The sequence below is a fragment of the Pararge aegeria genome, chromosome 1, assembly GCF_905163445.1.
Source record: "Pararge aegeria chromosome 1, ilParAegt1.1, whole genome shotgun sequence".
NCBI classification, from domain to species: Eukaryota; Metazoa; Arthropoda; class Insecta; order Lepidoptera; family Nymphalidae; genus Pararge; species Pararge aegeria.
Window position 1 is genome coordinate 15,634,784 of NC_053180.1, and position 25,186 is coordinate 15,659,969.

Consider the following 25,186-nt stretch of genomic DNA (forward strand, 5'->3'; position numbering starts at 1 on the left):
AACGAAAAATAATCTGTTACTGTTATTTTTCCGATGTTTCAATTTATCGATTTTAAGATAACTCAAATAACAAATTTTCAATCACTATTGCGTTTTTCTCAGTTCTCATTCGCCGCACACGTGCTGAGATTTGTGATATTTTTTGCAATTATTCTACTTTGCATGTTGCGTTCGACTTCTTAGAGAATATTTCTTAGAAGAATTCAATTTATAAAAAATCCGAGAACAAGATCATCCTATTTAAAGTAAGTTATTTTTTTTATTATTTTGACATGCTGGGGTGGGGCAAAATGTCTGTAGATGAAAGACCGCCACGTGTGCTATATTTTATTTTTTAACCAATAAATCGGTTGTTTAGATCTATTTTATTAATGTCATTGAATATCCTGCTTTAGCTAAAGTGATTGAACTTATTTTATTTATTTTCGGACAGTATTGAGAGTAGTAAATGTCATATGATTACCCGTGATCGATTTATTTTCGGGCGCTTGTTTTCCCTAGCGGCGCGGCGTGACATCATTGTTTTAAGGTTGTTAAATTCTTCATTACAGTAAACGTTCTAAACTTATTCAATATTCTGAAATTTGTGCATATACAACGACCCGAATCAGTAATATCTAAGTTTTCCGCATATAAACTGTAAGATCGATGTTTATAAACTATTATTACCTACCGTATTATTTACCTACCGTATGTATTTATTAGAAATATATAAAATTACAAATATTTTATAAATAGTCATAAAATTTTGTTATTAAAGGGCAGGTAAATGCTGAATTAGAGAATTGAAAGACACCATTTTGTAATAAAAAGAAAAGATTAATTTAATTTTTTTTATTTAATTTATTCAGCATCCTTAGTCTATTTATGTTTGTTTTAAGCCACCATAACATCGATTTTGAGAAAAGATCTACCATACTGTTTTTTATACCCTTTATTGATAATGGCTACTTGTTTTTGATTAGATGACTGGTAGTGCTTCTTGTGGCTAGGGAGTGAAATAACACCAATATTCTAACCTCAGGCTGGTAATAAAAATTCTTTTGCCAAAATACCCAATCACCAATGTTTTGCCTTCTGAGTTGGTGGTAGAGTCACTACAAACTGACCTACTTGACGTTTCAAAAGTGCTTATAAACTGGGCCTACTTGAAATAAATGAATTTTGGGCATGGAAATCCATTTCAGGACCTTAAGATCCTTTCCTTAGACATGCTTGTTATATATTATTAGACCACAAACACATTATGGTTTATTGATTTATTTTGAGAATAGACTTGATTGGCAATTAATTGGCTTGGGTATACATGCAATAACACTCCATCTTGTTAATCTGATTTCCTAAAGGTATGATATACAGAAGGATTTAATTTTGAAATTTTCATATACAGGCAATTATTGATTTACTACACTCTATTTAGTTGTTAATGTTCATCTTAGTGTACACTATAATTCAATAACAGTGGGTATTTTATTCTAATGGGTAGATTATTTCACATTGCACCCCATCATATTATCTCTTTTTCTCTTAATAGCTTCAGTCAATCATCACAGTTTTCATGGCAATGGTATCAACAGAAAAGTTGAATGGCAGTGGGACAGAAGTTCCCACTGAAGTTCTTCCTGCTTTAGCTGAGAAGCCTGTAGGCTTGCCACCAGGCAAGTATTCCCTGGTTGGATGGGATATGGATACCACTGGACGCAGACTAATTGATGAAGTAAGTTAGTTATTCTTCCAAAGATGTTGTTATTCAAGTATATAATCACACAGTAACATTTGATTTTATCATTCAGTCTAATTTAATAAAATCATACGGCTAAAAAATAAATGTATTTTAACTACAAACTGCATATCTACACCAAGCCTTTGCTGTATTTATTAAGTTATATTTAACACAGGCTAACAAATTTAGTACTAATTGTAGGGGCCATTGTTGAAGTAAGTATTACTTCCAGGGATATTCTTATCGTTCATCAAGTTACAAGTGCCTGTCACACACAATACCTACTTTAAACTTAATCATTTTTCAAACAATAAGATACCTTTAAAATTGAAGTCAATGTAAACAAACCTCTTCAGATATTTCTAGTTTTTCTTTTGTGCATAATAGCATAATCTGTACTCTTGTAATAAAATATATTTATTCAAACATTCATAATAGTGATGGTCTATGGTCTGAGGGAGACATAGATTTCATTAATTTATGGGTTGAGCATACTTACTATATTTTTGTAAATATGTTTCCTAAGCAAATTTTGGTGTTATTAAGTTGTAATTGAAATATTTTTTTAAGTGTCCGAAAGGGGTGCATTTTGCAATTGAACCCCAAAAAGACTCAAGTTACACATTTATAGCTAAAAAAAAAACATGTTCATGACCGCACCTCACTTACAGAACACTCACCTCACTACTTCTAATAGCATTGAGTGTGAACATCTTAAATGCAGGCCAATTCCGTGCTTATTTCAAAGGTAAAGCTTAACTAGCTTCCACAAAGCTTGGTGTGCCCAACAGTGCAAAACATTACTTTGCACCAAAGCATAGACTACAGCTTTATAAAGTGCAAGTAAGACCTCATATGGAGCATTGCTCACATCTTTGGGCTGGGGCACTTCCTTACCAACTCCTTCCATTTGATTGGATACAAAAGCTGGTTGTTTGACTTCTTGAAAATCCTAAATTGACTAGAAGCTTGGATTCCCTGAGGCACCAAAAATATTTAAGCTGTCTTTGTGTGTTTTACCAATTTTATAATAGAGAGTGTTCTGAAGAATTTAACCTTGTTCACTGTCTGACTGCACCCCACACTGTAGAAACTATTTCCATCCTCACAATCTGAATGCCTGGTATTCATCTACTATTTGCAATACCAGATCAATTCTAGGACAAACTTGCAAATTGTAGAACAATCTGCAATCTTATGAGTTCCTTAAAAACTACAATTAAACTATGTATAACTTAAAAGTAAGCAACTTATTTGTGGCTCCTCTGTTGCTAGGTATTTTCATGGCTGGTGTGGTCTCACTTAACATCCGGTGACCCACTTGCTTGTATTAATGATTGACTACTGTGATAAAAATTGGTCCAGCAAACTGTTTTTTAATATAGGCATTATTATTTGTTATTATATTGTTATGGCACTTATTTAAATGGCTATACTAGGTATGTACTGCAAAGTTTTAATCAGTTCCACAATTCTTCTACAATCAGCACTATATTTTTCCATTATTCTAATGAGGATAATTATATTTGTCAATTTAAAATAACAGATATGTGTTACAATAAATTGCATGTTCTGAGAAGAAACTATCACCACTATATTATGTTACTTAACTATGTACCTAGTTAAACCATTTGTTCAAATAAATAGTTCAGACTCAGTTAACTATTGGGTGATTAAAAAAACTTAACCAAAATGTTTTTTTTCTTAATGTAAATTAATCAAATTCAAATAAAAAAATGTTTTATTCATGTAGACCTTATTACGGGCACTTATGAAGCGTTCATAAATTTAAATGTTACACTAATGTTAGTGATGGTGATAACTGCATTTGTTAACTTAAAACTAAAGTTAGGAGCGTTTCAAACGCGCCCTGGTCTAAGAAGAGCCCACAACAAACTTAGCCAGGTTATTTTTTGTTATTACCATCTCACAGTCTAGTTTATGGTGAGTTATCATAAGAGTAATAAGAGTTGAGCTGTAATAAAAGTGTTTTGTTTAGTGTTTGGGAAAAAAAACATAGATTATGAGTATGAAACTCCCATGACTGTATGAGCTGAACAGTTTGAGTGTAATAAAATACGTCTAGGAACTGAAGAACATTCGCATAGTTGGTTAAAAAAAAATGTTGTGAAAAACGTTTTTTTTTTCGTAGATATGTCAGATAGCAGCGTACACGCCGAAGCAGACGTACTCCCAGTACATAATGCCTTATGGCGACTTGAACCCCGGTGCGCGAAGACGCCACAATGTGAGGGTGGTCACCGTTGGCCGCTATCGCATGTTGAAGGATACTAATACTCATAAGGTAAATTTTCTCGCATAACAATTATATTGCTTTTGCCTATATTTTATTAAAAAGTGTGTGTTTTTGAAGTTATACTTCTTTGGGCGCGTTAGGGAAAAATGATGAGAGTCAATTTTTACGATGCGCGCGCACGCCGTCACAAAACCAACACCCTGAAGTAAGCTATAGTCAACTTTTTTGTTATAATAAAATATTTTCAATGTATTAAATACCTACATATACTATAAATTTCTACAAACGTAGTATAAGGCGGATGATAAAATTTTGTTACGCCAAAGAAGTTAATACGCACATAAGTACACACGTTTTTTTAATCAGAAACTCCGATGTTTTAAGTTTTCACTACTGTTTCCAACCTTTGCAGATTACTTTATTTGTTTCTCCCTGTACTCATATAGAAGTGATAAAAAAAAAATTGAAAATTCTAGAGTACTGAAGTAGCTTGTACACTACAAGTTTCTGATTACTACTTAGACTACTTCCATATTTCTAAGCTCCTCGAAAAGTGAACTGTAAAAACTACTTTGTTTCTAGTAAATTGTGATTGTGGTTCACAGTAAAGAGACTTTCGTTATTATTTGTATGTCTGTGGGACTCTTTAAGTGTTCTGTGATGCACTTGACAAGGGATTTTATCTTTTTTAAATATTTATATTTATCTCTTAGATATTGAAAACTAAATCTGAAATATCAGCACTGACAGACTTTCTGGACTGGTTGGAAAAGGAAAAGGGAGATGGCAGCGTCATACTCATTTACCACGAGCCGCGCCGTCTCAGCCCAACCATGCTATTGGAAGCTTTCACTCGGTAACTTCTTGCATTTTAATCATTTTGTACCAAACCTGGTTTTCAGAATACATTATAGTGTCTTTTAAGGAAAAAATTCCCAAAGTATTATAGGGACCACTAAAAGTTCTAATATTTTATTTAAATTGAATTATCTTAGATCTAAAGTCATCACTACTTTAGACCTGAGATAATCACTTACTGGGGTAGACTAGTTGTAATTGCAAAACTAGTCATCATTGAGCAAGTGATCACTAAGAGTCTGCAGAGAGCTAAGTTAAGTGCCTGAGCTATCTAAGTTGATCAAAAATTCCAAATAATACGATTTGTAAAACAATTAAAAATATCAACAGCTAGTACGCCAAGTAAAAGGGCCTAGTGCGATATACGTGCAATATACTTAACTACAGCCCTTTAGTGTAAAGTATTTTTTATTCTAGGTAGCCTCGCGACAAGACACATAACATTTACACCTACTTTAATTGCTGATATCATTATATAAATAACAATTAAATCATATTTTCCAGGTATAAGCTGCTGGACCGCTTCAAGTCGATAGTGGCCGGTTTCACCGACAGCTACGCACTGGCGGCGGATAAATGTAAGGCCACGGTAAAGTCGGTGTCCCTTCGAGTTTTGGCGCGAGTGTTGCTAGACGCGGACACCCTGTCGGTGGATAGCGCTCTCGATAGGGCCTCTGCGGCGTATATGATTGTCGAACATCTAGCACAAGGTAAGAGTGCCATATTTAATGTATAAAATAGTCCCATAAGTGTTGCATATTCCCATTAGTTAGTTTGCTCCTTCAGTTGAGTTAAATTTTAATAATCAGTATAATCTATTTACACCACCTAAAGATCTGGCAGAAATTCTTAATGAAAAAATAAGAAAGTGACTTAGGATTCACATCCATTTTACAGGACTGGGGCACTATTACTATAACTTAAAATAGTTATCTTAAAATTACTTTTTTTCGACATACCTTGATGTAAAAGTAAGAAATTTCTGAAACAACGTTATAACAATACTGCTTAAGGTAGTAAGTCCTCCGATTTATTTCATCTGAATAATTTGAAGGTATTTTACAACACTTTCCTTTTATTAGGGTATAAGGATTTCAGAAATTAAATACGTTTTAAGAAAACTGGTTCGTGACCACCTCGTTGAATAATGCAGTATCGGAGATGTGAAAAGTGAATAATGTTACTAGGAGAGCAGCAGGAAGTAGGAGCGGGAGGCGAAGGGACAACTGCAAGCAAGGATATGGTGGAGACAGCGCGACTATGGGCGCGGCCTGTTCATACGGAGCTGGAAGCTCTCGCTAGTTTAAAGAAATTATTAGAGAGGTAAGCATATCTAGTCATTAGCGGCAGAAAAATGGCAGTAAAACTGATAATCCCCATAAAAAACAAAAATGGGGGACAAGTTCACAATTAATATCATGCAGTTATTTAATTAGCCGCCTACAAAAGCATTCAGTTCTAAATGGGTGTACAAGGTCTATAAATAATCCATATATTTAATTAAGCAGAAGAGTTATTTTATAAAACAATTTCTTGCTACAATAATGTCAGCTTTTTAAAATTATACCTTTTTAAATTTGAACACTTGAATTATTTACATAAAGTAGTAAACTTAGGTTCAATTGAAGCTCAGCAATTAACTTCGCATTGATAAAAATTGCTTGCATTGCTTAGAACATATTTCAAATCCAAATAATTTTTTTTTTTATTGAAATAACAATGCATAAGAATTTATAAAAAGTACAGGATTAAAATGTTTGTTATTCTTAATAGATTTTATGTTCATTACCTTTTTGTAAACTGGGCTACCGCGTGTCTAGACATAAAAATAAACAAACATACTTGCTTATGCTAAGGGCTGTGCCTAAATCAAACAAGAACTAGTTTTTTAACTAGCCTCAGATACTTGAGCGAGCGCCTTTGCACTACAATTTGCACCAAACTATTATTTCACTAATTATGGCGATGAAACCATAAAGCATAAGCAGAGGTACACGACATAAGGCGATTCAGAGGAAAAAAAAACGAATGTTTTTGGCCAACAGACAGAACACTTTCCGGCCGGTGTTCGCCCCCCTTCTGCGTCAGCCGCGGCCAGAACGCAAGCGCGTGACACAGCTACGGCGGCTGCTGGCGGACGCCGGGTTGCTGTACGACCAGGTCAAGGACGCGTGGGATGACCAAAACTGCGATGGTGCGCGTCCGTTTATCCCAAGTTTCAAACTATCTTTAAGTATATACAATGAGTAAATGAAAAACAAAATAATACTTCACAGGCTTTAAAGGTACATTATGTACTATCTCTAAAACTTATCTCTGAAACCGAAAACTTAGTAGTTATTGAGTAATCGACTGCCATTGCTTTTACTGAAAGAAATCAGATACAGCCACAATATTTGTGCATGTTGGTTTATTATCTTCAATATGAAAAATAAATATGCTTCTTTTGCTTCGATATTTTTACACAGTGATTCCTTATGAAATATACTTATGCATCCTTCAATATTATTTCGTGATTCTCTTACACGTCGTATATCAAACCTATAAACTCTGAGGTATTTTTTACCTCAGTGCATGTAAACACTAAAACAATGTGCGTTACGTATGGCTCTGAAACATGATTCAAAATTCATTTATTTCAAGTAAGCCTAGTCTACAAGTACTTTTAAAACGTAAAGTTCTGTTTGTTGTGACTCTACCTCCAGTTTGGAAGGGAGATTCGAGATGATTCAAGAAGAGCCGGCAAAAAAAAAAGCCTTTTTTCAACATGATAACGCTTATGAGTCTCTGCTCAAAGTTACTCAGTTGGCAATGGAGAGAGCCATGCTTGGAGTATTGCTCATTTTCAGCTGCTGTTGTAATTTAGTAATATAGAAACTTGTGAAGAGCACACAAAGATCTTCTCATGTAATTGACTTGTCTAAAAAGAAATAACATTTTGTGTATTCATTTTCAGGTATAGAAAAATTATTGAAGAATCTTACAATTTCGGCAAAATCTGAAGACATTCAGGAACTACTTACAATCTTCGACTGCCACTTTGACCCCAACAAGCAACCTATTGTTTTGCAGCCAACAGCAAATCGCAAGCCTAGGGTAAGTTATAAAAGTACAAAAGTTTTTTTACACAAATCTTCATCTTTTTATTTCTTGTAAGATCAAAGTATTATCATCATTTTAATTTGGTGTAGTTTATTTACACTTAAGCACTTACTAATGAATATCTTCCTAGCTTGAGGGTTGTCTGAAAGAGTTGAATATTGAAACACTTACTATGTTTAAAGTAAAGTGAAATTTATTTAACTCTTGTCAGAGTTGCTATCCCTTCCTGCCAGCTCAGCCCATGAAGCTGCCTGAAGAGAATGGAAGAATTTAAGCTTTAACTCAAGGTTTCATTTTATTGTCATATCTGTGATAACTCGAAAACATCATCAAAGAACGAAGTGTATAAATCTTATACAGTTTGTTCAACAAAAATTTTAGGGGTTATTTTACCAGTATGTTTGGTTTACCTACGTCTGAACTTATTATATATTTGTTTCCACAACTTACAGCCCACATCTTCAACGGGAGAGACTGGGGAAGCAGATGGCAGCACAAGCGAGTCCCAACAGACATCCACTCAAAACTCACCCAATAAGACTAATAATGGTAAAAATTTAATAGTCATCTCACAGATTTGAAACTGATAGATGTTGGAATCCGAAGTTGCTAAAAGTCAGAATTTTTTATGTGGTTCTAGAGCTAGACCTCTCATTAAAAGATCAAGTGAAAAGATCCAGCTATTGCAGGGTGTCGTCTGGAATATGGGAATCCCTTAAAAAGATTTCCCAGCAGACAATGTCAACTGCACTTATGAGCTAGTCAAAAAAAACCAACATAAAAGTTGTAGGTGTCGACGCGATTCCAATCACAATTCAATGATCAATTTTACAAATCAAACTAATAGTTATGACTTTATATCGAATATTATCGAGTCGATCTTTATATATATATATATATATATATATATATATATAAAGATCGACTCTACGATAGTAGCCTAAATCATGAACAGCTTACAGTTAATTATTTTTTGTTGTGTGAATATGGTGTCTCATCCGACATAAAGAACGAGCGCCAACAAAATGAGATGTGAAAATATGTTTTTTATTTGGGATAGCCAAATTACTGGTGCGTGAAATATTTATGCTTTATCTTACAAAAAAAAAACTCTTGATACAACTGTGCTTCAAAATATTAAAATTTAAATAATTGTTTCAGAAATAAAGCAAGAAGTTAAAACAGAGCCAAGCGAAGTAGTGGCTGCGGTCAACTAGCGCTGCCCGCGAGTTGAACTCAAAGCTTACACTTTCTCACATACTATCGTTTAGTACTGTAACGGAGCCATAGAATGTGACTAAACATTTATTCGTATTATACATTTAGGTTTAAGTCTCCTTTGGAATTGAAAGAGGTTTGTTTTGCAAGCATCGGTGAATGAGTTACAAGTTTTATTTTTATTTAGTTGTTAACCTTCCAGTTTTATTTGTTGGCTTCACGCATAAAAGTTTTTATATATACGTGGATAGAGGTTAATTATTGTAAACGATAACTGTAGTTGAGTGCCTTAGCAACTCAGTGTTTTAAGGAAGTTTTTCACACTTTTGTGTAATGTAATAAGCCTGAAGCCGTTGTCAGTGGACAAGGCTGGTGGTGTTGCAAAGCATCATAATATTTTATATATGTCACTGATATAGAGAGAATATTTATTATTATGTTACTACTGGACTTTTAAATAGAAGTACAATTTGTAGTACTCTTTATTTATTATTTTTAAAAATAAAGTGTTTATTTATTTTTTTTAATGTGTGCAATCACATGGAATGGATGGACTGATTTTTACATCCAATATTTAAACGTTTTTTTTTTCTTTTCACCATTTTGCATAATATTCTGAATAATGCATTTTTTTCTATACTAATTAGCTGTCGCATGTCATTATCTTTTGCCATAGAACAATTCCTTCTGTAAGATTAAGTTTCGTTATCATACAATGAAGAAAGTGTGTACCTATTAACTTACGTCTAATTTAGTTAGTTTTAACATAGACTGTACATATAATTTAATTTCTTATTTTGTTCAGATCTCTAATAAATATGTAAGTCTAAAATTTTGTTTATTTTAAATTCCCATTTAAAAAACGCATACCTATGAAACAAAACAATTTTACACCTGCATGGGAGTGCTTGCTGGGAGTTTCAGGCCAATAAATAACATCTCCTTTATTAGTCAGATGGATATTTGGGGTGCTTGTGTTCTTGCTTCATTTCTAATGGATACTGGTTGAGATTAATATTATTTTATAAACAGCTCTTGGCTGAATCACATTTGACAAGAGTCAAGAGATTGACCTAGACAATTAATATTCACTTTTTATTTGTAGGTAGGTTGTGTTGAAAATACAGAATGCTGAAGAAGGAAGAAACTATACAGACCATACTAATTGGCACGTGTACTAGGAACACAAGCAACAAGCTTTGATGTGTTGAGACTACTATTACATAATGGTACTGATCCTTAGTCTTTCAGTTTGCTGATTAAGAAGAGCCCTCATCTCTCATGTCTCACTCAGTTTGGATTTGTTGATATTTTGTCCCAGTTGCATGATGCAGATTGTGGTCACAATGGGACTTTTAAAGAAATACAGACAGGATGTTTAAGAAATATTGGTTAAATACTAAAATCTTAGTTTAAAATCTTTAACAACTACCAACCTGTTAAACAATGCATATTCTGTATTTGGTTATTCAAGCTAATTTGACTCTTGGCACTATTAAAATTTGAAGGTATGCTTAAGCAAAATGTTATATCTTGCTTCCTGTTCGCAATTTTACATAAATTCAAAACCTTATAAAAGCCAAATCTGATAAAAACATTGGGTCTTCAAAAAAAAAACTAAATTTTTATCAGCCTGTCTTTTATTGGTAACAAGTTTTAAAATATGTATATTGTTCTATATTATTCAAATTATTACACTTAAGTGTTCCATACATAAATATAGGAATAATAAAAAAAAAATATGTCAAATCTGGTGGACTACCAGATAACTAATTGTGCAGTATTTCCATGTCAACCTGCAAATGATCGAAAACAAAGTGCTGCTAGTAGCACACACAACTAAATCAAATATCTACATTACCGATGTTCTTGGGTACATTAATTACCCATCTACATAATGGATATAAATACATTTATTTTTCTTTGCTATTTTTACTGTTACCAAATATTGAAATTATTAAAAAATACTAATCTCAAATACTCTTTAACATTAATTGTGAGAGTTCACAACTAAAAAAATTCTCACTTATGGTATCTATAAGCCAATATAACACCAGCTATGACTAGAAAAACAGCTGAAGTTTTATACAACATGTTGTATAAAACTTTATTCTGTCCCCCAACAGAGTTAACTATCAAATTGTTCATCAAAAAGACTTGATTGCTCTCCTCTATAAAGGCCTGCTTTTCATCTTCAGACATACTGCTTGCTATTTCGTTCATTGCTTGTCGGAAATCAATTTTCATCTGTGGTATATCTGCTCCAGTAAAATCAGTTACTTTGTCGATGTACTTCACTTGATCATGATTATCTGCAAAAGAAAAGTTGTACCAGAGTTAATATATTACAGCAGTTGGGAAACTATGAATTAACATTTGAAACAGCCCACACACGCAGATGCACGCAACATCCAGGGCCCCAGAGCTATTATGGCTGTCTTTTAGTTAGGGGTACAGACGACGAGCGGACGCTCGCGTTTCTCTTGCGTCAAGGACCTTCCACATCATGTTTCAAACTTCTATGGAAATTTCAGGAAATATGTGTCTGTTTATCCGTCAGCAGAAAAATCAAAATTTTGGATATAAACCAAATCAATTATTCATTGTAAAGTCTACACAAGTTCCTAAATATCTCCTAAGGATGCTCCAATTTCGGAGCGAAACGTGCATAGAGGGTACATGACTGAAGATCTATTTGGTGTGGAGTATAAGGATTAAAGAGATTATCAATTACACTATACAGATTCTCCTGCTTTTCGCGGAGTATAGCATAATAAGCTTAATTTACATAAATCGAAATTTGTTAATTTTTGGAAGTTTTTTATTGTGTTGTGTTGCAATAAAGTTTTTGTTTTCTATACTTTTAAAACCTTCTGTGCGAATCCAACTTGCATTTGCTTGATTTTTATTATTTCTTATTGTTGTTGTTCTGTATGTTTTTATAATAGAAATCGTCATGAAGACACTGAGAATTTCAATTCTCTACCTATTGTGTTTCATGAGATACAACTTTCTTATGAGAGTCTGACTCATAGTTGACTGGATTTCATTAATTGTTGCTATAGCGGCAATTCACATATGCACTGAAAAAATTCAACTCTAAAAAAGAATTCTGATATATTTTTGACTTACTTTCACCAAACACATTTCTTTTTTTAGCTAAAATTTGACCTCCACTTAGCAACCCAAGGTATAGATGATAAACGTATGCCATAAGCAGCTGTGGATTTTCTCGCTCAAGGTTCTGCAAGTGTTCAAGATAGTTCTCTAAGGCAAGAGATTTAGGCAAAGATTTCCAATTTGGTCCCAGATAGTGGCAAAGGTCTTCCTCAAATGCCTGTTTTCTGAAAGAATATTAAATTTGAAAAGCTTATTAAGTTGATCAGTTCTAGCGCTTATAAAACTGAGGCAGTTAAGTTGTAATTTTAAACAATAATTTGCAGAAGAGTTATTCATTGATACATTAAACACAAGAAATCAAAAAATAGTTAATATTATTTAAAACGAAATTGCTGCAGTTGGAACATAAAAAAGATAAATATATGTAGCAAAATTATCAAATTTTGTCCCAGAGAGAGCTTGGCAAAGCAACAATATGAACCCATTGATTTGTTACTAGCAAACCTACCTAAATAAAATTTTGTGAACAAAGAGTTTATCAAAGGCTGGCATGTTTAATCTATTTTTGGCATCTTCAAGGAAAGCGAAGATGTGGTAAAAGACAAATAAGCCTCCACCCCACACTGTTTCATCTCTTAGAGCTGAAAGAAAATTAAAATAAGATAAGATTCGCATTGACAAATTTATTTTTGAGTATTTAATTGAGTAAACGTAACAACTTACAAAAGGCGAATTTCGCGTTTATTAAGGCATCGCTCACTGAATGAACTTTCCTAGTCGCTTTTCTCATACGCGTAGTAAATAACTCTTCGTTGTAAGACATGTTATCTTTAAGCTCACTGCGAGAATTATAAAAAATATTTATTAGGATCGGTATTATTTACGGACACGTTTATTACCTAATTAACACAAAAATTATATTCATAGGAGCCATTCGTATTCTCCGTGGCGTGGTCAGACTCAAAGAAAGACTAGGTACAATCATTGATTTAATATGATATACTGTCGCAATAAGATCTATCAATAAACACTCTATAATAAAAATATCCATTTAAAAAAAGTTCCACAAAAACAATCTGCACAATGATGACTGAATGATGAGTGGACCAATTTTACTTTTCTCTGTCTAGAAACAAAATTAAAAATGATTGTCATTTACCTATCTTTATGAAAAATTATTATAATCACAGACCCTGACCAGTAAACAAATAATTATAATTTATAATATGTACCTATCCAGTCCACTGTCCAGTGACTCTAGTCTCCACTTTCCAGAGCAATTTAATACCTCTACCCTCCATACAATTTAAAATTTCAATGTCAAAACTGAAATGCACAGATTATTAAGGTACTAAATAATTCACTGGGCTCTATTATACTATAAGCGTAGTATAAAGTATTATAGAGGTCAGTGAAATAATCACTGTTCTTTTCTTGTTTATACGATATTATGTATCTGAAGCACAGACCTCTGTTATACTATCTTAATCTTTTCTTTAATTATATTATATTATTATACTTTAATTATTCTATCATTTATTGTTTTTTTTTTTTTTAATTCGTAACAATGCTTACAAAAACAAAAAACACTATTAACAATTTATAAGAAAAAAAACCACCCTGCGCTTGCGGGGCTTTTGAATGCCCAAGCAACCGGCGGTCAGGGCTCCAGAGTGAGGAACCTCCTCACAATAAGCGCCGTTTCAAGGATTACTGCCTTCTGTATCCGACCCTTGATGCAACAACCAAGCGAAAGCTTCTTAAGATGTTGGTCAAAGCTTTTCGCGAGAAGACCATTGACTGAAACGACGATCGGAACAATAACTGTCGAGTCAACATTCCACATGGCGTGACGGTAATCTCGTGAGCAAGGTCCAAGTATTTAGATACTTTTTCCTTTTCAGCTTTCACCAGATTATCGTCATGTGGAATAGTAATGTCTACAATTATTGCACGGCGCACTGATCGATCGACTAGCACTATATCAGGTCTATTAGCTGTAATATCTATCTACCTGTCATTGATAATCGATCGATCCCAGTAGAGCAATGCACTGCTATTTTCAAGACGCTAGGTTGTACCTATAGTAAGGCATCTCAAAATCGATAAGGCCATACCGAAGAGCAAGTTGTTGATTTTTGTTTTGAATTATTCGGGCTACTTGATTATGTCTGTGCAATATTCGCCGTTAGCAAGATGAGAACACCCGGAAACTATATGCATGAGGGACTCCCCAGGGCGATGATACGCTCGTCGTATGTCTAGAGTGCGATCTTTCATAATGTGTTTCCCGTAGTTTCTCGTCTTGATGACTTCGTCCATAATTGCACAGACAAAACCCTTGGATTTCCCAAATAGGTCACCGAACTGTAACCAGGATACAGATACGATTTGATCTACATTCGGCCCCGGCAGGGCCTTGTAGAATCTGCCATTAAACTCCTTACTCTTCCATACCGCCACACGATCTGAATTGGTTTATGGAGTTTCTTAGCATTCAGAAGACCACGTCCTCGACACTTGCGTGGGATGTACAACATCATTACAGACGAACGTGGGTGATGCATACGGTAAGCCGTCAACAGTTTGCGAACTTTACAGTCCAGGGTGCCCAGTTCAGTTTGAGTCCACTTTAGAATGCCAAAAGTGTATATGAGTAAGAACATGACCCAGCTATTAAAGGCACGCACTTTATTACCACCTGATAAAATACTCAGTACTTTTTTCAGGTGGCTAAAGAAGCGTTCCTGTTCTACCTGTTTCATGTGCAACAAAGAAATGTAACAAAATATGTTAAAAATTACGGACAAATTCATGCTGACTTGGAGCTTTACTGGCGTGCACCGCGATTATTATTAATGATAAAGTTATCATCATTACTTAAACAAGCCCGCGACGCTATATTTTGTCTAACTGTTATAGTTTGGTCACAATAACCGATTTTTGTTATAATTTGTAAATCAAAACATGGGTACAATAGAAAGATTGACATTTCTATACTGATGTTTATCCTTAACAAACTATATCCCTATCCCTATCCCTATCCCTACTAATATTATAAAAGTCAATGTAAGTTTGTTTGTTACGCTTTCACGCACACATATTCTTGGAAGTGTTAGAAGTAATATAGAATACTTTTTATCCCGACATTAAGCTCGGTTCCTTTGGGAGAGGGGATGAAAGTGTTTGACGATTTTACACCATAACTCCGACAAATTATAACCGATTTAAATAATTATTTTTGTACTATAGAGGTTATAATAATATGTTTCATTTTGCCTAAACTTTGTGTAGATCTGATGAATGTGGTTTGAGATAAACAACTCCTCAGCAAACAGCAGCAAACCCCTCATTTAAGTCTTAGCGATACTGAATACTTTTAATTTTTTAGAACTACAACTAAATTGAATGCCACATCAAAATACAAAATCAAACGCAGACGAAGTCGCGGGCAACAGCTAGTAGTTTTATAATTAAGATTGATTATGTACCTACCTGTAAATTCGTTGATCTATCGTTTAGAAGTTACGTCGGGTATAAAAATGCTAATAGTAAGAAAAATGCCCTAAGCAGATACGGCACCACCCGGCCGTTGTTAAAATGCCGAGCGACGAAGAGAGTGGGGATCCTCTCCCTTCGTCGCTCATACAGCGTGTAGTTAGGAAATAAAACAGGACCCGGCAGGTAGCGCTGCAAATAGGTTCTAGGTTTAAAGGTATTGGACAGGTAAAAACCAGGTATTTGGTGCAGACGAAGTTGCGCGGGTCAGCTAGTACAGTATTATAGAGTTAAGTGATCTGAAGTGTATTTGAGTAGCATGCTATATTGGTCCAGATCAATGAGAGAATACAGCCTTGATCAAGATCAATGATAGTGTTTGTATAGTCATTGATCAAAACTTTCAGTGATACGATAAGCTCACGGAAATGTTCTGCATTGATGAAACTATCTAACTTTATAAAAAAAATTGTAATGAAGTTTTTAAAAATTATTAGGATCGGTACGTGCAACGTTCTTAAATAAAAATGAATAATATAATCTTTAATAAAGCTATTTTAGCAGTTGGATTTGTGAACTTCGTTGAATTTTTATTGCTCTCAGTGGCTATCCAGCTCAAATCATGACGAGCAGCACGATGTTTTAGCTTTATCTAAGCTTTATTTTTAGATTTTAAGCTTTTTCATAAGGATATAGGTTTGTGTCGCGATTTTTCACGCATTCTTTATTTTTCTCTGTAGACTTCAGCTTCTGTAAATTACACTATCATTATGAATTATGATAAATTATTTAGGAAGCCGCTTATAGAACCATTAGGTGGTCTGGATATTTTTATACGAATTTATGAATGGTGACGTAATGTAAAAACAAAATAAAAAAGAAAGTATTATCTTATAATCTTATTTGTAATTAGAAATGTAGTGAGCTAATATTACAATCGAATACGCTTTAATTAAACAAGATTAATGCAAATATCCAAAGTGCGGTAAATTCATTTCGGGTCTGTCTAATTCATCATTAATCTGTGATCTAATTAGATTCTTGTCACATTCCTGTGTAGACTGTAAAATTCTATATTCTGTGATCTGATTAATTTTTTAAGAAACGCAAAAAATCCAAGTTTCCAAGTTATTTTGATAACAATAGTCATAATTTGTACGCATGTGAGTTTAGTGCTTATTTGTGCGTTTATAATTTGTAATAATTAAACAAGTTGTTTAGAGTTAGGTACCAAGAAATAAAAGTTATGGCTGGTAGAAAAATTATAGTCAAGGTATAACAAATTAGCATTTGGTATTTATTTGTGAAATCATATCAAAAATCAATAATTACACGCGAATATTATCATCTTACTAATAACCAGTCTATATTTTTTTGTTCGCGAAAAAAATTAAAAGTTGCTCGATGGGTTTGTTTACAAATTGATAAGCGTTATCAAATTATCGTTCGGTTTTTTGACGTTTGCCGTGTAAAACTGGGTCTATAGAGTTTATAGTTGTATTACCTAACCTAATAATTTTCGTGATTGATAAATTAAGAAATAATCTATAACCATGTCCTATGACCTGAAACGGGAAGAGGAAGTGAAAGAATATACGGAGAATCTCGGTATCGAGTATCGATTTGGGTGTTTTAAAGAGAAAAAGCCGGAAGTTTGTCACCTTTTAGCCGATTATTTGGAAGCGATCAAGAAAGACTACAAGAAAGCTGCGAAAGTGTACAAAAGCAACTGTGATGATTATAATTACCCGAAATCATGCTTGAAGTATGGTAATTACGCATTGATGGGGCGAGGCCGGGATAGCATTGATCAGAACGAAGCGCTGAAGTATTTCGAAAAAGGCTGCGAGTTGAATGAACCGGTGTCGTGTCTCCACGCCGGTGTTTTATTAACGGCCACGGGTCCTGCCACCAAAGTGCAGCGGGATGTACCAAAGGGTAAGACAAATCAGTTCATTTTTATTTACGCGTATTACAACTGTTTTCGCAATATGACATCAGCAATAGCTTTTCCTTCAAAATTATCGTTGAAAGGGATACAACCCACATTGAGGTAGTTTCGAGACAAACAATCTTACAAATTAAAATTGGCATTATGTTGGATTTTTTTTGGTTCTAAATAACTTCTATTATTATATATCTATTGAGATTTTCTACCCAGAAGTTTCCAGAGCATTATAAGTACACATAGATATAGAGATAGATAGTGATAAACTTTTTTCATTACATTCAAGTCCAGTCCAATTTTTCAGTTCAATCAAAACAATCGCAAATTACCATCACAGGGAACTACTACAGTTTTACCATCTTTAATATAAGTTTAATTCCCTGAAATGATTGACGGCGCAGTAGTTACAGGTACAGACACTAGTTGATAGTGGGGTTAAGCTATTTTGATCTGGGTTGGTAAATGAATGGATACTCAGTTTAAAGTGTGATAAAACAGTGCAACACTATTCTTTAATCAAATTAAGCTTAAGTTTCGGAGGTGAGCGTGGATGCTGGAACACAGTTTTAAACTTTTCATGATGCCATTATCTCTGAGGTTATTGATCGATCGATCTAATAAATAAATTGATTTTTTTAAATGATAATTGTGCCTTGTTTATTTGTGTGGCCCTAAATATCTCGAAACAACCTAAAGATCTGGGTTGCATGCATTTCTTTGAACCATGTCCAGAATGGAATAATGCAACTATTCCATATGCATCATCATCTGTATACTGTAAACTAATTAAATTAATATTATTATTTTTATTTGTAAACTAATTTGATTGTTTTCTTCTGACGAAAACTTCTTAATTTTAGGATACAACTACCTGAAGAAAAGCTGTGATCAGAATGATGACAAGGCATGCCATTACTTAGCTGGCATGTATCTGGCCGGTGTACCAAAGAACCCCAAAGATTACAACCCACATAACCCAGAGAAAAATGTGAACATTGACTTTCTCATTAAACCAGACATGAAGCAAGCATTTCAATTTGCAAAGAAAGGATGTGAACTTGGTAATATTTATGCTTGCGCAAATGTAAGTTTGATGTACAAAAAAGGTGATGGAGTTGAGAAGAATCTTGATGAATCAAAACGTTATTTCCAAATTGCAACAACCCTACAGAAAGCTCACGAGACTGCAAAAAATGTGCAGTTCCAGCAAGGTCTTGAACAAAAAACAGTTGCTTAAGTAGTTCTATGTATTTATTGTATATTATTTTAATATAGATTGTGAAGTATTGTGAATTTCATAAATTATTTTGTTGGCGTAAATTATTAAGATCAATAAAGGTGTTTAGTAGTATCTTCATGTTTCATTCAATATCATTTTATTTTAAATAGACATTCCAATTTCCACATCAAAGCTATAGAAACAATATACCTTTGACTTTGAAGGCTGGCATGACAGAATGACTATTCAATATTTTTTCTTGTTATCCATCTCTTTGCATCTACTATTTATTTGCCACTTCCATTTAAAATTCTTATGAACTATAACATACTTATAATATAACATACTATAACAATATCTTACAATTAAGGCAGTAAGGTAATGTGCCCCACTAATTTACTGGCTGAAGTAGAAAATTGTCAGCATGAATATCAGCACAGCTCCCGCATACTCGCGTCTCGGTCGTGCCCACCAAGTTCGTTCATAATTTCATTCTGTTAGGTTGAGAATTAAGTATATTTCCATTTCCATTATTTTCAAGTGCCTACTCAAGGATGCCCGAAACTTGCGCTTTCAGTGTTGTTGCTCAAATTAGAGAGGGATTTTTAATACATAATTTCTTGCTTCCCGTGAATTTGCTTGCGAAGACCCGCCCGTTTTCGAGACTTTCTTAATATCGCACCTTCTCGAAGCACACTTTTGCTCTCGATATAAATTGCATTTAGTGGAGGAAGGCGCGAGAATTTTTCCGTTCTGTCTGAACAGACCCTAAGAGCCTCTAGCCGTAATTCTTAAGTCCTTTTCCAGTACAAATTTACCTATTGTTACTTGTCTTATAAACGCAAATTCTGTTTTTTTTTGCCAAAGTTTCGCCACTAGCGCAGTCCGTGGAAGTGATCGAATTCTATTTGTCTGGTTTTCAATGCTCGCAAACTACCCTACGATTAAGTAGGTACAAATCTTGCTGAGGATCTCTAAAAAAAAATATTTATGATAAAATACAGATTGGAATCATAGGAGGGTCGGGGTTGGATGATCCGAATCTATTTGAGAACCCAGTGGAGCGTGACGTGAACACTCCATACGGAAAGCCCTCAGATGTGCTTCTTGAAGGTTTTATCAAGGGCGTCCCTTGTGTTCTACTGGCCAGGCATGGTAGGAAACATCAGTATCAACCAAGGTATACAACTTTTATTACAATTTACTTTTATTGTTTTAATTAGTTTTTAAGAAAACACCCTGTATGTATAGAAAGTATGCAGCGTGTACACATACACATAAGAATTCCATTTTAAGTTTAAAAATAGCATTCTATATTCTGTACTGAAGCCAACAGTATTTTTTTTTGTCTGTCTGTCTGTCTCCTGGCCGCGCATCACGCTGCATCTACTGAATAAATTCAAATAAAAATTGGCATGATTCGAATTTATACTACAACGTTACCTACCTTGCGGTGATTGATGATTCAACAACGAATTTCGAGAAATTAGTATCCTGTGTCCTTACACTGAATATTTTAAAGCACAGGCAGAAAACAAAATTATGTCCCCCGATTATATAGGAAAAGTGAACATTTATTACACATATTATTTCCATTTCGGCGCCAAAGCTCTGAAAGTTGATAAAGCTGTGCGAGAAGATAAATTTTTATTCTTTCCAAGAGGAGATAGAGATAATTGTCTATTATATCCCATGAAAAGGGATATAATTCACGTGTCCACCTGCTAAAGCTCGGGAAAATGGAATAGGAGAAGTTTACCCTCGTTTATTATTAGACATATATTTCGATATTATTTCCACTTGTGAGCCAGTGCTCTGAGATTTGATAAAGCTGTGGGAGAAGATAAATTTTTATCCTTTCCCCGGGGACATAATTGTCTCCTGCCCATACTAGCCGTGCTTAAAACATATGAGCAGAAAACCTCAATAGGTAGATATACTCGTAAGTAGAAGAATCTGAAAAAATTCAATCTCAAATTCATTAAAACTGTGTGGTATGATAATGGTCTTGCATTGTATACATTTGCTTTCTAGCCAACCGTTCGCATGTCAATGCATTTACTTCTTCTTCCATAGGTTTTCTTTTATCCTATTTCTATAGTTATATCAAACTTAAACGGTATTGAAATTTTAGTTAGATTATGTTATTATTTTTCAGCGACATTAACTACCGCGCCAATATCTGGGCATTGAAGCAGGTAGGATGCACGCACATCCTCGCTACCACAGCCACAGGCTCGCTGATACACCAGTACCAGCCCGGCGACCTTGTTGTACTCGATGACTTTATTGACAGGTACTTTGTTTGTTAGGTTCTTCCATACATATAGGAATAAACAGTAGTAGCTCCTTCATCTGAGGGTAGTTCCATAAATAATTATATTAGTTATATGTAGGTACTAGATACTAGGTACCATTTTGTCTCATAATATAGCAGTCTGTTATCCACTGCCTTGTTTTATTGCGACATGCTTACCGAGGAGATTCGTCTAGCGAGTATGCTTTTAAATTAAAGCCAAGGTCAAACGCAGGTTTGACCGTGCTTTGCGTAAACGTCGACGAAAAACACAGTTATAGGCTTCGAAGCGTAGGGGCTAGGCAGAAACGCATTTCTACAGAGCGGCCATACGTCGTAGCCTTTAGCTCTAATCATTGCTGTTATTATTTTAATAAGACTATTAAACCTTAGGATAGCCTCTTAGCGCTAGGAACCTTGGCTGCTCTGAGGAAACGCTAATCACTTTAGTGGGCACGATCACGATCCACAGCTTCGTGTTTAGACGAAGAGAGAGTAATGCCGTGTTTCTGATTTGCCAGGACCTGGGGACGTGCATGCACGTTCTTTGACCGCACCGAGGGTGGGCCGCGCGGTGTCTGTCACCTGCCAATGCGACCCGCGTTCTGCGAAAAGGCTCGCCAGGCCCTGCTGGCGGCGGCGCGTGAACACGGGCACATCTGCCACGAAACCGGCACCGCAGTCACCATACAGGGCCCGAGGTATGCTACCAGACTAGACCAGAGCAAATCCAGAAATTTTCAAATTGGCCCTGCCGGTAGAAACCCCCTGGATCTCCCACTTAAAACGCCAATATGCTAACTACGGTGTGGGGTCACCCAATTATCCAACTACACAAAGGTCGCCACACTAGCGATATGTGTTCTCAAATAATGATCTTTCTATTGTTACGGTCGAGCACATCACGATGACTCCCGTACCTACGATATAGTATTCACTGAGTATTTCTTAACAGAAAAACTAACACGTAGCTATTATTTGCCCGACCTGGGAAATGAACCTAAAATTATCCTAAACAGCAGTCAATCCTGCTACCATGTACTACTCGTAAATTAAGTAGTCCAAAACATGCAGGGCGGTTGTATCAACTGTAGTATCAAGAGTCGTTTAATACTACAGAAATTGCATAAGGTACCTAATTATTGGGTTTTGAAACCTTTCAGATTTTCAAGCCGCGCTGAGAGCTTGATGCATCGCTCTTGGGGCGGACATGTCGTCAACATGACCACAGTTCCAGAGGTATGCCAACTAAACCAATAAATATTTTCTAAAGTATGTTACTTATATCTCATTACTCAATGGATATTATTTTATTTTTACATATGATTATTAATTAGTTAATTACTTATGATAACTTTGATGCAAATTCTGAATGAAGCGTAAACGATTAATGATATGTAAGAATTGATCATTTTATTCTGTAACGTCACGACACTTTTTATAAGCGTTTAGTCTTGTAATAATTAGGCCATACAATCTTCATGAGATTGAAGTATTTACTCTTTCACGATACCAACAGGTGGTGTTGGCGAAGGAAGCAGGACTTAGTTATGCTGCCGTGGCGCTCGTCACCGACTATGACTGCTGGCGGGAAAACGAGCAATCGGTCAGTATTTTGCTATCCATACTTTCTTTGGTTGACGCTATAACCCTTTGTCATATCATTTTGTAATGAGTATAGTAAGTAAACTCTTTGTATACTCTTTGGACGTACCGGCGCGCAGTCAAGGCCGGGTGAGGTAAAGGTAAGGCCAAGGTAAGCTAACATCAGTAATGATTAGAAACAAAGTTGTTAGACGTTCCATAAACACATGTTACACACATAGACATCCTAGTAACAAAAAACTAGAAATGCTACGCGCTTATAGTAATACATTTCTGTTTTGGCAATGTAGTTAAAAAATTACAATAAAAGTAGCTAACTGTGAGAAATGTTTTTCTACTGCCAAATAACAATTCGTGTGGTGTCACGTTCGCGGCGACTCGGATCCTACACAACATTTCTTATAGTATTTTTACTAAGATTTCTATGGTTACATATAAAATCGTGGTATTATGTTGTATGCAGGTATCAGTGAGCGAAGTTCTGCAAATGTTCGCGCGGAACATCAAGAAAGCCATCGACGTGATTGTTGGCGCCGTGCAGATACTGGCGGCAGAGGAAGATTACACTTACCTCGACATTCATAAGGTAACTGCTTATATATTCCATGGCTATAAATCAATTGTGGTTCCCCTTTTTAATTCCATGGCTAGAAATAATAAATAAATAAACTATAACAATACACACATCACCATCTAGCCCCAAAGTAAGCGTCGTAGCTTGTGTATTGAAACACTGAAATATACCATAAAAGTATATTAATTGTATCTTTTAGGTGACACTCGATAAAATATCTTATACAATATATATTTCATCATGTGTATGCACTACTACTGTATATCCATAGGTACTAAGGTGACTGATGGATATTTTTATAATTAATATACATAAATACTTATATTACTAAAATTCATTTTCAAGACACAAAGGTTTTCCAGTTGTGGGAATTGAACCCACAGCCTTGGACTCTGAAAACAAGGGCACTGCCCACTGCGCCGATCGGGAGTCGGCGTACAAATTATTGCAACTGCGGGGATTGCGAATGATGAGTAAATAAGCCGGCCGGTATACTGCGGGTATTACTTGTAAGAGGCCACGACCAATAGGTGACCGACCGATCAATGAGAATGTCGCCCGGCTTATTGGTGGCTTATTTTCGTAGTAGGTTTTTCACCATTATGCTTTTCCTACCGCTGAAAACAGGTCTCTTTAATAAAAACACTTTCGATGTATTTTCAGGAACTGGTTGCATCAGCCGTAATGCTCAAAGAGTAGACAAGCATTTAAAAATTTCAAAAGCATTTACATGATCAAGGAGCATTTAAACATCTACATATATTTAAGTGAAAATCTATTTACGAAAAATCATGTTTAATACCGAAATAAAACTCTGAAACTGCGTACTGTATTTATTTGAAGTACTTAGAAATCCACATATAAAATGACAAAATTGATCTTATCAACACTACACTAGCAGTACATTCACCAGGCGAAATTTTTCCTGTATATAGTATACAATATGTATTTGAAACACTAAAATATACCATTAAAGTATATTAATTGAATCTTTTAGGTGTCACTTGATAAAATATCGTATACGATATACAGAAAATATTTCATCATGTATCCTTACGAATTCCTTATTACTAAATTTTATTTTACTAAAATTACGTATCTTGTGCTCTATTATTATAATTATTATTTATAACGCGACATAAAAAAAAGAAAAAAAATTCATACAACTAGCTTTCATTAAACCAAAACCGAAAATCTCGTACACTAATCGATGTTAAATTCATGATGAATCGTGAGATGCTTCATACAAAGGGCTTTGCTTTGTTGCTTCAATAAGGTTGTTCGCAGCAATAAGGCCGCCTTATCATGCCTTAATTTTTTAAGTTCTACTTCTTTTGGCGCGTTAGGGAAAATGGTGAGAATAAATTTTTACAATGCGCGCGCACACCATCACAAAAAAAGACACGATGAAGTTAGCTATAGTAAACATTTTAGTTTTTCTAAAAAAGGTTTGACAGTTGACTTTCAATAATTCAAACAATACCTTTTTTCTATTGTTAGTGTAATTTTTACTGCAAACGTAGAATAAGGCGAGAGATAAAATTTTATCTTGTTACGCCAAATAAGTATAACTTCTAACGCGTGTACAAGAGTACACACACGTTTTTCTATTGCCAGTTCTAGACTAGGGCATCACATCTCGGAGGACATGTAGTTTATCCTACACCGTGTCTTTTCCGTATCTTATACAAGGCACGGTTCGTTAATGGGCCACGGTATAGTGTAAATCATCCTTTAGCCGCATCTTAGAATGTCACTAAATTTTGTA

General features: G+C 34.8%; 4 protein-coding genes across 6 annotated transcripts; 3 read left to right on the top strand and 1 right to left on the bottom strand.

The window, feature by feature from the left end:
• The first annotated feature begins 81 nt into the window (after window positions 1-81).
• Window positions 82-9,606, top strand: LOC120637492 (maternal protein exuperantia). 2 transcript variants are annotated; one of them, XM_039909356.1, is made up of 10 exons: window positions 82-245; window positions 1,535-1,717; window positions 3,876-4,028; window positions 4,694-4,836; window positions 5,343-5,548; window positions 6,026-6,161; window positions 6,884-7,032; window positions 7,795-7,934; window positions 8,393-8,489; window positions 9,102-9,606. In XM_039909356.1, exons 2-10 carry the CDS (start codon window positions 1,559-1,561, stop codon window positions 9,155-9,157), a joined length of 1,239 nt encoding a protein of 412 aa, XP_039765290.1. In that variant the 5' UTR covers window positions 82-245; window positions 1,535-1,558; the 3' UTR covers window positions 9,158-9,606. The 2 variants fall into 2 exon arrangements, with proteins under 2 accessions (XP_039765290.1, XP_039765291.1); XM_039909357.1 differs by lacking the exon at window positions 82-245 and adding an exon at window positions 398-529.
• A 131-nt stretch (window positions 9,607-9,737) lies between these two features.
• On the bottom strand, window positions 9,738-13,558 carry LOC120637518 (heme oxygenase 1). 2 transcript variants are annotated; one of them, XM_039909360.1, is made up of 5 exons: window positions 13,511-13,558; window positions 13,002-13,117; window positions 12,787-12,919; window positions 12,291-12,502; window positions 9,738-11,470 (listed from the first exon to the last, which is right to left on the bottom strand). In XM_039909360.1, the coding sequence occupies exons 2-5, from the start codon at window positions 13,099-13,101 to the stop codon at window positions 11,181-11,183; spliced, it is 735 nt and encodes a 244-aa protein (XP_039765294.1). In that variant the 5' UTR covers window positions 13,102-13,117; window positions 13,511-13,558; the 3' UTR covers window positions 9,738-11,180. The 2 variants fall into 2 exon arrangements, with proteins under 2 accessions (XP_039765294.1, XP_039765293.1); XM_039909359.1 differs by having other exon boundaries at window positions 13,438-13,534.
• Window positions 13,559-16,813: 3,255 nt separating this feature from the next.
• LOC120624193 (S-methyl-5'-thioadenosine phosphorylase) lies at window positions 16,814-24,242 on the top strand. The gene is made up of 8 exons (XM_039890620.1): window positions 16,814-17,049; window positions 19,948-20,123; window positions 21,102-21,239; window positions 21,761-21,940; window positions 22,403-22,478; window positions 22,759-22,845; window positions 23,308-23,430; window positions 24,082-24,242. The coding sequence occupies exons 1-8, from the start codon at window positions 17,023-17,025 to the stop codon at window positions 24,115-24,117; spliced, it is 843 nt and encodes a 280-aa protein (XP_039746554.1). The 5' UTR covers window positions 16,814-17,022; the 3' UTR covers window positions 24,118-24,242.
• LOC120624254 (cytochrome c oxidase assembly factor 7 homolog) lies at window positions 17,046-19,075 on the top strand. The gene is made up of 2 exons (XM_039890729.1): window positions 17,046-17,714; window positions 18,585-19,075. The coding sequence occupies exons 1-2, from the start codon at window positions 17,330-17,332 to the stop codon at window positions 18,959-18,961; spliced, it is 762 nt and encodes a 253-aa protein (XP_039746663.1). The 5' UTR covers window positions 17,046-17,329; the 3' UTR covers window positions 18,962-19,075.
• Window positions 24,243-25,186: the final 944 nt, after the last annotated feature.

Bases quoted from the DNA above. Each gene is read 5' to 3' on its own strand.
- LOC120637492 (XM_039909356.1), top strand. From the start codon at position 1,559: ATGGCAATGGTATCAACAGAAAAGTTGAATGGCAGTGGGACAGAAGTT. The intron at 4,029-4,693 runs GTAAATTTTCTC...TTTATCTCTTAG, and splicing joins AGGATACTAATACTCATAAG to ATATTGAAAACTAAATCTGA. The intron at 4,837-5,342 runs GTAACTTCTTGC...CATATTTTCCAG, and splicing joins CTATTGGAAGCTTTCACTCG to GTATAAGCTGCTGGACCGCT.
- LOC120637518 (XM_039909360.1), bottom strand. From the start codon at position 13,101: ATGTCTTACAACGAAGAGTTATTTACTACGCGTATGAGAAAAGCGACT. The intron at 12,503-12,786 runs GTAGGTTTGCTA...ATATTCTTTCAG, and splicing joins GTTCACAAAATTTTATTTAG to AAAACAGGCATTTGAGGAAG. The intron at 11,471-12,290 runs GTAAGTCAAAAA...TTTCTTTTGCAG, and splicing joins AAGAAATGTGTTTGGTGAAA to ATAATCATGATCAAGTGAAG.
- LOC120624193 (XM_039890620.1), top strand. From the start codon at position 17,023: ATGGCTGGTAGAAAAATTATAGTCAAG. The intron at 17,050-19,947 runs GTATAACAAATT...GATAAAATACAG, and splicing joins GTAGAAAAATTATAGTCAAG to ATTGGAATCATAGGAGGGTC. The intron at 20,124-21,101 runs GTATACAACTTT...ATTATTTTTCAG, and splicing joins AAACATCAGTATCAACCAAG to CGACATTAACTACCGCGCCA.
- LOC120624254 (XM_039890729.1), top strand. From the start codon at position 17,330: ATGTCCTATGACCTGAAACGGGAAGAGGAAGTGAAAGAATATACGGAG. The intron at 17,715-18,584 runs GTAAGACAAATC...TCTTAATTTTAG, and splicing joins GCAGCGGGATGTACCAAAGG to GATACAACTACCTGAAGAAA.